Below are 12,225 nucleotides of genomic sequence, written 5' to 3'. Positions count from 1 at the left end.
ATTAATAAAGACTACCTGATATAATCATGCTAATAAATTCACAACAAATTGAACCAAACTTAACATTAAAGTATTTTATTCGTCTCTTAAATTCTATTTTTTTCTTCCCAATGTTCATATGTATCCAAATCTTAAGGACTGGTGAGCAGCAGACTACTTTTTCATACAGCGCTATCTGTGAATAGAATACAAAGTTGATAAATTTGTTGCGTCTGGTACTTTTTTATGGATTGTTCTTCGTCGTGAACACCTAAAATATAACACACAATTGAAAGCCAATGGTGTATAGATACTTGAATTCTTAAAGACATGCATGAGATAATGAGACCTACACTCAATCGTCAAATCCACCAAAGATAAATAATATGTAACAGTAGTTTACCGATGTCTACATCTAATGCCTCTATACAGATCATTTAAGGATGAAACAAAACATGAAGGAATCGGACGGGTACGCATCTTCTGTTATGCTTGTATACACATTCCGTATACACACTTAACTGAAGTGTAACAATCAGACACTTTACAGAGCAGACGACTAATCTGGCATCGAACAATCGAGGACCAGACAAAAAACATTTCACTAGTAGGTTTAGACACAGATACTTAATATCCATCAACTTATTCGAGGAAGATACAAAATTAAAATAATACTGTATCAAGGTATTGCCTCCGAATCGCTTTTCTGGATTTATTAATAACAGGAAAGCTCAAACCAAAACATTTGAAGGCGAATGATGAATAAATATCTGGATACGTGAATAGCTATATGACAACTAAAAGGGAGAAACAAAACTAAAATACAAACTTGAAGAGAAACAGACAAAACCATGAAAATATAAAAACGACGACAACACAAACTACAGTTTAAAAAACACTATATACAAAATAAAGATTAGCCATTAGGAGCCCCGCCATAAACCCGGGTCTGTTTTCAGTTGTTCCCGAATGAACGAGTGCCAGGACATCATCAATATATATGAAAGTAAAATTGGATAACGGCAAGATGCATCTTTTGAAAAAGGGTTTTACATTAATTATGTGCCTTATGAGTACAAACAAGTCAGCAAGTAGTTCAAAATAAGTATCAAACGAATACCGACTGTTCGTTAAAATATAAATTTACCTTTTCTTTTTCTTTTATTTCATCAACGGCGAGTGCAAATGAGGAATATTTTGAATCATGTTAGTACCGCAATTCTGACTTCTGAGCTGAGCCGAGCTACTCTAAAAGCACTTGGTTTATCCCACTGCTATGGGACGTTCTTTCAACGAAGGAATCATTAGAAAGCACTGTGGTGTGTATTTTGTGGAATTTAGCCTGTAATGTTTGACAACTTGACATACATGTATCAACAGAAAAAAGCTAAAGTAACCTTTTTGACAATATAACTTGATCTCAACCTTCTTTCTCAAAAATGAGAAATGAAAAAATCGTTTAGGTTATTTGTTCAAATGGAAAAATTTAACTCGTACTAGGATCAACTCGCACTACTACAATCTATGGTCAACTTGTACCATGTCATGTATGTCTAATGAACCTATCCAGAATGAAACCTCTTCACCGAGTAAAGAGGTCGATCGAACCCTCGCAAAAATGTTAAACCTCGCAATTTTCTTAATATGTCGGTCCAACTTGATGTGATCAAGTGATTGTCGTTGATTCCGATGACATTTTTGTTTTTCGTTTAATGCCATTAGCTAACATCAGCCCATAAGTTTTCCTTTTATAAATGTTTCACATATCTTGAATCCAGGGACCTCTTATAATTTATACGGTATAGTTTCTGTTAAATATCGAAGGTCATAAAGTGGTTAAGATCTTTGTCCCTTTGTTCATTGTAGATAATTATTCATTGTAAGTAATACCCGATCTGCTCATTTTCACATGATGTGAGGTGGTCATGATTTTCTAGAATGATGATTACAGTGATATTCTTTGCTCTATCTAAGTAACATGGTTTTCCTTTCCATTGTTTCATGTTGTTGAATATTCAATATTGTTGCGCTTTGCTTACAAATGAAATGGAATCATTAAGGCATGTGTATATAACCATTACTTTTTTTTAGCTAATCATCAATTATAATATTTGTAATTTGAATACAATTATGATCTAAGGTCGTATCTCCCGCAGGACAGGTAAAAATATTTTTTGCTGATCACTGTTGGTCATTTTGGTTTCATGCTCTCAAAACATTGATATTTTATCTAATGAATTTGTTTTGTATTGTTACGGCCAGAAATCACCTTTAAATTGTAGCCAACAAAAAACACAAATCAATAATAACATTTAACAAGATTTATTATACACAAGTTTACAAGAAGTAATACACAAATAGAAATGTTAACTTAACTGTCAAAATATATGTCCGATCTTTTGTCTTTTCTTTATCCGGAATTCTTCTCGGGAATCCAAACAGAATATTACGTCCAATAGGTCACAATCTAGTATGATGGTGTTCGTAAATAAAAGTTTCAATCCAATTGAGAGAACTTCTGAGAATATTAATGTCTATATCTGAATGTTAACTTAAATGTCTGTATATATATAGTTGTCACGGAAATCTCTAGAACACTGTAGAAGGGAAACTCCTACAAAACTGTAAAACGGAATCTTCTAGAACAGTGTGAGAAGTTTCAATTACGCATCTTTTATAATGATCATTCTTGAATCGTTATTTAAGTCAAATAGAAAGTTCTAATCATTCCATCAGTCTCTATGATTGTTCCAGTGATTTCTAAACTGCACAGTTATAGCATCATTTTGTAAACAACTATAAGGCTACACAGAACAAATTTGACCAACTAAATGAATATGATAGTTACAGTATCATAACACCTCCCCCCTTAAAAAAGTTTGAGTGTAACAAAAACTTTTCATGAATAATATGTACAAAAATACATAGTATGTATACAGTGTTTTCATAAGATCTAGATAAAGCATCTGCTATTACATTATCTTTACCTTTAATATGTTTTACAATAACATCATATTCCTGTAACAATAAACTCCACTTAGTCACCCTCTGGTTCTTGTTTCTCATTTTATGTATGAAGGTGATAGGATTATGATCAGTATAAACCAGAATAGGATGCAGAGTGGGATTTAAATATACATCAAAATGTTGAAGTACAGACAACAGTGCAAAACACTCTTTTTCAATAGTTGAATAATTTTTCTGATGTTTATATAATTTCTTAGAAAAATATGATATAGGTTTCTCAACATTATTATCTGTTTCTTGATATAAAACGGCTCCAACTCCTACATCACTTGCATCAACGGCAAGTTTGAATTGTTTCTCAAAGTCTGGAGTGATCAGAACTGGACTATTAAATAAAGGTGATTTGCTGTTTTCAAAAGCGTTTTGACAATTATCACTCCAGATTAAATTAGAATCTTTCCGTAAAAGATGAGTCAATGGTTGAACAACAGTAGCAAAATTTGAACAGAATTTCCTGTAAAATCCAATCATGCCTAAATATCTCATAAGTTGTTTTTATTTGTAGGTGGAGGAAATTAGGTAATTGCATCAACTTTAGCCATGATATGTTTCACTTGACCTTGGCCAACTATGTGCCCTAAATAATCAAAAGTGGCCTGCCAAATTCACTTTTACCAAGATTAACAGTAAAATTTGATTGTGACAATTTATCAAAAGTATCATATAAATGTGTTAAGTGCTCTTCCCAACTATCACTAATTACAATAAGATAATCAATATAAGCATAACAACAGTCTAAATCTTTTATAACATCATTAATCATTCTTTGAAATGTAGCTGGTGCACTTTTCATACCAAATTTCATGACAGTATATTGCAATAAGCCTTCTGGTGTTACAAAAGCTGCTATTTCACGAGCTCTGTGTGTCAATGGTACTTGCCAGTAACCTTTCAATAAATCAAATTTGCTCACAAATTTTGCTTAGTCAATGTTATAAATGCAGTCGTCTATCCTTGGAATCGGATAGGAATCAGATTATGAAACTGAATTCATTTTTCTAATATCAGTTACGAAACGAAAGGTTTTATCTGGTTTTGGTGAATTCATCATTCACATGGGATTGGAAACACAGGAATATTGCAATATACAACACCAGTATGAAGCTAATGGAGTACATAGTGTTATGTTCATGGCATTGGTAAAATGTATGAAAGACATTGAAGCTAAACTGAAACGCCCATCGTTGAAACCCATTAGAGATGCTCTGATAGCAGTTAACTTGAACCATCATTTCCTATGCCAGGTAATGTGTTGTATAAAAAAATCAGCACCTCGCTGATTATATATGAGGTTTAATGTATCATGTATTCGTTGACTTACAAAATATATATTTATCATGTGTAGTGACATTTTTGACAATACTAAAACAATTGAGAAAAAAACAACTTGTTAACGTCAACTTTATTTTATCACATATAAAAAATGAGATCAATGGCCTTAGTGTCAATGAAACCTAACCGAATTCAACGAGTTTAACATTCACGGGCCTACATTCTGTCGATATCTCTTGGTTGGTATTGCGCAATATCATGGTTAATGTGAGTTTTAATGAAATTTAAACAATAAATCCAATGGATGTTGGATGCGTATTGATTTAAATTAAAGTCAAAGCAAAAGAATGTTGTATATGTTCTTGTTTGCTTAGAACTAGCTGTTAGTAACTGAGAGTTCTCTTATGAATATGAAGTGTTTTAATACGTAATACATTTATATGTCATTTTTATAACTCAGCTGACATGTTTTATATGGTATCAACATTTGTTTGTAGATATTCAGGGAAGACACTAGCCTGAATGGTATGTTTTTTTTTTTTTTTTTTGTAGTAGGATATTTTTGTTTGATCAATATTTTAGATTGTACATGCCTGTTTCTAGAATAACCTTTATTTGAACGTGAATGTTATATTTTTAACGTATCAGAATGCCAGTCAGGAAAAAAAAATGTTCCAGTATGTGCACAGCACAATGATCAAAAAAGTACTACTTAAAAGAGAGGCGAAAGATACCAAAGCGACATTCAAACCCATAAGTCGAAAATACACTGACAACGCCAAGGCTAAAAAATAAAAAGACCAACAGACAAACAATAGTACAAAAAAACACAACATAGAAACATTAAAGACTGGACAACACGAACCCCACCAAAAACTGGTAATGATATCAGATGCTCCATAAGGGTAAGCAGATCCTGCTCCACATATGTCACCCGTCGTGTTGCTCATGTTAGTACAAACCCAGTAATAATTCTAATTCGGTAGGTCATATTCGGGAAAGGGGGACGGGATTGAAGTTACGACATTAGGAACATAGTCGCTATCATCTGTAAATTCCTCATAAAGGCAACAGTAGTATACCGCTTTTCAAAAGTCATAAATCGATTGAGAGAAAACAAATCCGCGTTACAAACTAGAACCGAAGGAAACACATCAACTATAAGAGGGAAACAACGAAACAACATAAACACCGAAGTGCAACAAAATACAAACGCCAACAAACATAGAAACGGACTACTTGATAACAATTGTCATATTCCTGACTTGGTACAGGACATTTTAAGAAGAATGGTGGGTTGAACCTGGTTTTATGGCTAGCCATACTTCCCGCTTATATGGCAATATTAAAAAATCGCTAAAATGACAATGCTACTAATTTTTACCAGTGAAAATCACTGATGCTCCAATAAAGACACTATTTCCAGATGAAAAGTTATTTCATTCGTGTTGCTCAAAACAATGTTTAGTTATTCAAATTCATGAGGAAAAACCATTAAGAAAATAGTTATTACGACTAATGTACAATGTAATGTTGATATCGGTGTGATCAACAAAATTATGACTGCATCTATAGAACTTACAACAAGTTGACTTTGACCTTATCATACATACATTTACAAAACAAGCCTTTTCTTCAGGTCTACTGAATTTAACTGCCAATTACCCACTTCACACTATGAATGAAGGATATTCAATGATGTAAATATTTAACTTGTTTGGTAAAATTTTCATTATTTTCGGTTTTACTAAACTTGTTCGTAAGCTTAATAAGCTAAACATTTTCTTTTAGCGTTTTGTTTGATAGTTGCTGTTTTTAAATATTCAGTAATAACAAGATATAGCTTTTTATCAGAAAGTGATTGTCTAAATTTGCAATAATGCGTTTACAGATATCTGTTTGTATGTTAAAATTAATGAAAATCACAAAGGTAAATGAACAATAACTTATCAAGGGAAAAGCATTGGTTTAATTATTACTTTAGATGTGTCTGAAAGCCGTCTGCAAAGCACTGTTGATGATGATGTTTTAACAGAGCTACCAAAACATATTGGCAATTGTGTTATACACCTCGGAATAGAATTGGGACTTACTGTAGAAGATATAGAGGCAACCATGTACAATTACCCAAAAGATATGTACAGCCAAATTGCATCTGTACTACGCATATGGAAAACCTCAAGTCAGACTCCAACAGTTTTTGCTCTTATGAAGGCACTGCAGCATGTAAAATCTGGTGGACTGACTTATCTATGTCAAAGGTACAACGTTTGTACTGAGGACTGAGTCATGTCCTGACTCATTGGAGTGACAAAGCACTTTAGTCTGTATGTCATGTGTTTGTCATGTTTGTAATACTAATATGAAAAATAATACATAATATAATCTTTTTTTTTTATTTAATTAAGCTTATATTTTCATCATTGAACAATCTGCGCTTGTGACTTCCCTTTAGTTAGTTTTTGGCCATCTAGCTCCTCGAATGTTAAAGTATTTATGCATCAGTATCTTTTAAATGTTATGGGATATTGACTGTTCAGGATAGGAGTTAATAAAAAAAAAGCTTCGATCGCATCAAAATTTTTAAATATTATTTTCATTTTGTAGAATTTTGCTAGACGCCTAACTTATATATTATATATTATCTTTCATTGTACATGCTTTATAGATAGTTGTTACTTTCTTTCAAAGATAAGAATCCTTTTCTGAATGATAACTCATATGCATCCACAACATGAACTATAAGTGATCAACACTGTGTCTACGAATGTTTCGTGAAGAAAAAGAGAACAAAAACAGATTTTGTTTGATATTTAAAAATAGTTCCTCTTGTTTACATTTGTACGGTTTGTCTATGAGCCTTTACACAATCTTGCCGTTCTTATACAACCGAAACGTATCGATGTCCGTGTCGAAATATAAAATAAACTTGTGTATTAATTTATTGTTATTGAACAAATGCAGACATGTACGAATAGATAATCATGATTGTTCTTGTTCAACTCTAATTTGTGTGGGTTTATTTGTATTTTTTGTTTTGCTTTCTGTGCCCATGAACTCAAAACATGTAATGTCATCCTCACTAAGATACGAAAACAACAAATAAAAACAAATAAAAACAAAACGTAAGATTGAAAAAAAGAAACGAAGAAACGAAGCTTAATTTGCTTTTTGAAATGAGCACAAATCAAACAATGAAGGAAGACAGAACAGTATCTTTAAAAAAAATAATATATTGGTCTTGTTATGTGGTTACCTATTGCTGTATACTGTAGATTGTCACCGAACAGCTATATACATATTTTTTTCTCATTTGTTCGCACTGATATCAAAAAAGAAGATGTGGTGTGATCGCCAATGAGACAACTCTATTGATATGCTTATTTCCTTATATGTAAAACAAGTACTTTTCATTCATTGCATCACAATACATTTGCTTATTTGGTTGCATTACTTATTTAATGCGATTTATTTTATTGATGTCCAGTGTTTTTTTCTTTTTTTTTTTTTTTTTTTTTTATAGAAGATTATACTTTGTTGTTTTATTAGTTTCATAATGTTTTGCTTTTGCTTAGGCTTATTTATACTATTTCTTAAAATAAAAGATTGCATACAATCATACGATGCTGTGTTTTATTACTTTGTGTTTAATGGGGCTTTTTTACCAATCAGACAACCTCACGTATGGTTGATGTGTGGATTTATCTGATAAAAGCTAGAGTTTCCAGCTTTTTTTTCAACTAAAAATTATAAGATGTAAAAAAAAAAATATTCGGAAACTCAGGAAAAAAGACGAAACAATATTTTATGAGATACATCTAACAAGAAAGATATTGAACAATTGATAACAAATAGAACGGTTAAAATCATCCTTAACAATTTTACAAACACTTCATTGATCTCTGACTATAATTGAATATTTGTGTCACGGGTAATCATGGATAGCTGGAATTTGCTCCTGTTTCCCCTTTTGAACTTATTTCCACATTTGCCTTAGCATACGAATTTTACCACGTGTGCAATGATACTCTTCCGAATCATCTGAGATCACTACCCTTTTTTTGTTGTTTGGGCCAATTCGTTGAATTTCTGTGCTGTTTTTAATTTTAATTTCTTTTTTGTTATTTTTTTTTTTCAATTCGATAGGACAATTTTACGTGCATGTCTACTATAAAGAAAATTTTATAACAAAAATACCAAACTCTAAGGAAAATGCATAACGAAAGGTTATCTTATCGAATGTCAACGTAAAAAGCTCAAACACATCAAACGATTGGAAAACAACAATTATATTCCTGACTTGGTACACGCATTGCCTTATGTCGAAAATGGCGGATTACACCAGGTTTTATAGCTAGCCAAACCTCTCATTTATATGACATTCGCATAGACTTCCAATATATTGACAACAATGTGTGAAAAAAAAAGAAAATCGATCGAAAGTAAACATGGTTAATTGATCATTAATAAAGACTACCTGATATAATCATGCTAATAAATTCACAACAAATTGAACCAAACTTAACATTAAAGTATTTTATTCGTCTCTTAAATTCTATTTTTTTCTTCCCAATGTTCATATGTATCCAAATCTTAAGGACTGGTGAGCAGCAGACTACTTTTTCATACAGCGCTATCTGTGAATAGAATACAAAGTTGATAAATTTGTTGCGTCTGGTACTTTTTTATGGATTGTTCTTCGTCGTGAACACCTAAAATATAACACACAATTGAAAGCCAATGGTGTATAGATACTTGAATTCTTAAAGACATGCATGAGATAATGAGACCTACACTCAATCGTCAAATCCACCAAAGATAAATAATATGTAACAGTAGTTTACCGATGTCTACATCTAATGCCTCTATACAGATCATTTAAGGATGAAACAAAACATGAAGGAATCGGACGGGTACGCATCTTCTGTTATGCTTGTATACACATTCCGTATACACACTTAACTGAAGTGTAACAATCAGACACTTTACAGAGCAGACGACTAATCTGGCATCGAACAATCGAGGACCAGACAAAAAACATTTCACTAGTAGGTTTAGACACAGATACTTAATATCCATCAACTTATTCGAGGAAGATACAAAATTAAAATAATACTGTATCAAGGTATTGCCTCCGAATCGCTTTTCTGGATTTATTAATAACAGGAAAGCTCAAACCAAAACATTTGAAGGCGAATGATGAATAAATATCTGGATACGTGAATAGCTATATGACAACTAAAAGGGAGAAACAAAACTAAAATACAAACTTGAAGAGAAACAGACAAAACCATGAAAATATAAAAACGACGACAACACAAACTACAGTTTAAAAAACACTATATACAAAATAAAGATTAGCCATTAGGAGCCCCGCCATAAACCCGGGTCTGTTTTCAGTTGTTCCCGAATGAACGAGTGCCAGGACATCATCAATATATATGAAAGTAAAATTGGATAACGGCAAGATGCATCTTTTGAAAAAGGGTTTTACATTAATTATGTGCCTTATGAGTACAAACAAGTCAGCAAGTAGTTCAAAATAAGTATCAAACGAATACCGACTGTTCGTTAAAATATAAATTTACCTTTTCTTTTTCTTTTATTTCATCAACGGCGAGTGCAAATGAGGAATATTTTGAATCATGTTAGTACCGCAATTCTGACTTCTGAGCTGAGCCGAGCTACTCTAAAAGCACTTGGTTTATCCCACTGCTATGGGACGTTCTTTCAACGAAGGAATCATTAGAAAGCACTGTGGTGTGTATTTTGTGGAATTTAGCCTGTAATGTTTGACAACTTGACATACATGTATCAACAGAAAAAAGCTAAAGTAACCTTTTTGACAATATAACTTGATCTCAACCTTCTTTCTCAAAAATGAGAAATGAAAAAATCGTTTAGGTTATTTGTTCAAATGGAAAAATTTAACTCGTACTAGGATCAACTCGCACTACTACAATCTATGGTCAACTTGTACCATGTCATGTATGTCTAATGAACCTATCCAGAATGAAACCTCTTCACTGAGTAAAGAGGTCGATCGAACCCTCGCAAAAATGTTAAACCTCGCAATTTTCTTAATATGTCGGTCCAACTTGATGTGATCAAGTGATTGTCGTTGATTCCGATGACATTTTTGTTTTTCGTTTAATGCCATTAGCTAACATCAGCCCATAAGTTTTCCTTTTATAAATGTTTCACATATCTTGAATCCAGGGACCTCTTATAATTTATACGGTATAGTTTCTGTTAAATATCGAAGGTCATAAAGTGGTTAAGATCTTTGTCCCTTTGTTCATTGTAGATAATTATTCATTGTAAGTAATACCCGATCTGCTCATTTTCACATGATGTGAGGTGGTCATGATTTTCTAGAATGATGATTACAGTGATATTCTTTGCTCTATCTAAGTAACATGGTTTTCCATTCCATTGTTTCATGTTGTTGAATATTCAATATTGTTGCGCTTTGCTTACAAATGAAATGGAATCATTAAGGCATGTGTATATAACCATTACTTTTTTTTAGCTAATCATCAATTATAATATTTGTAATTTGAATACAATTATGATCTAAGGTCGTATCTCCCGCAGGACAGGTAAAAATATTTTTTGCTGATCACTGTTGGTCATTTTGGTTTCATGCTCTCAAAACATTGATATTTTATCTAATGAATTTGTTTTGTATTGTTACGGCCAGAAATCACCTTTAAATTGTAGCCAACAAAAAACACAAATCAATAATAACATTTAACAAGATTTATTATACACAAGTTTACAAGAAGTAATACACAAATAGAAATGTTAACTTAACTGTCAAAATATATGTCCGATCTTTTGTCTTTTCTTTATCCGGAATTCTTCTCGGGAATCCAAACAGAATATTACGTCCAATAGGTCACAATCTAGTATGATGGTGTTCGTAAATAAAAGTTTCAATCCAATTGAGAGAACTTCTGAGAATATTAATGTCTATATCTGAATGTTAACTTAAATGTCTGTATATATATAGTTGTCACGGAAATCTCTAGAACACTGTAGAAGGGAAACTCCTACAAAACTGTAAAACGGAATCTTCTAGAACAGTGTGAGAAGTTTCAATTACGCATCTTTTATAATGATCATTCTTGAATCGTTATTTAAGTCAAATAGAAAGTTCTAATCATTCCATCAGTCTCTATGATTGTTCCAGTGATTTCTAAACTGCACAGTTATAGCATCATTTTGTAAACAACTATAAGGCTACACAGAACAAATTTGACCAACTAAATGAATATGATAGTTACAGTATCATAACACCTCCCCCCTTAAAAAAGTTTGAGTGTAACAAAAACTTTTCATGAATAATATGTACAAAAATACATAGTATGTATACAGTGTTTTCATAAGATCTAGATAAAGCATCTGCTATTACATTATCTTTACCTTTAATATGTTTTACAATAACATCATATTCCTGTAACAATAAACTCCACTTAGTCACCCTCTGGTTCTTGTTTCTCATTTTATGTATGAAGGTGATAGGATTATGATCAGTATAAACCAGAATAGGATGCAGAGTGGGATTTAAATATACATCAAAATGTTGAAGTACAGACAACAGTGCAAAACACTCTTTTTCAATAGTTGAATAATTTTTCTGATGTTTATATAATTTCTTAGAAAAATATGATATAGGTTTCTCAACATTATTATCTGTTTCTTGATATAAAACGGCTCCAACTCCTACATCACTTGCATCAACGGCAAGTTTGAATTGTTTCTCAAAGTCTGGAGTGATCAGAACTGGACTATTAAATAAAGTTGATTTGCTGTTTTCAAAAGCGTTTTGACAATTATCACTCCAGATTAAATTAGAATCTTTCCGTAAAAGATGAGTCAATGGTTGAACAACAGTAGCAAAATTTGAACAGAATTTCCTGTAAAATCCAATCATGCCTAAAT

The 12,225-nt window shown here is 32.1% G+C and overlaps 1 protein-coding gene across 7 annotated transcripts in view; it reads left to right on the top strand.

The window, feature by feature from the left end:
* LOC127699810 (uncharacterized) overlaps positions 1 to 12,225 on the top strand; it is a 33,703-nt gene that overhangs the window by 18,100 nt on the left and 3,378 nt on the right. For 2 of the 7 annotated variants that reach the window (XM_052203172.1, XM_052203170.1), the window contains exon 5: positions 6,263 to 7,422. The exons of 3 other annotated variants lie outside the window; for them this stretch is intronic. In XM_052203172.1, coding sequence (XP_052059132.1) covers positions 6,263 to 6,564 — 302 coding nt within the window. In that variant the 3' untranslated portion in view covers positions 6,565 to 7,422. Of the gene's footprint in view, positions 1 to 4,775; positions 4,804 to 6,262; positions 7,423 to 12,225 lie in introns of those variants that run through there. 2 more of the 7 variants (XM_052203175.1, XM_052203176.1) reach the window with 2 other exon arrangements.

Source organism: Mytilus californianus, unplaced genomic scaffold (assembly GCF_021869535.1).
Source record: "Mytilus californianus isolate M0D057914Y unplaced genomic scaffold, xbMytCali1.0.p SCAF_41, whole genome shotgun sequence".
Lineage (NCBI taxonomy): Eukaryota > Metazoa > Mollusca > Bivalvia > Mytilida > Mytilidae > Mytilus > Mytilus californianus.
The sequence above is the reverse complement of the archived record's forward strand: the minus strand, read 5'-3'. Positions and strand labels throughout refer to the sequence as shown.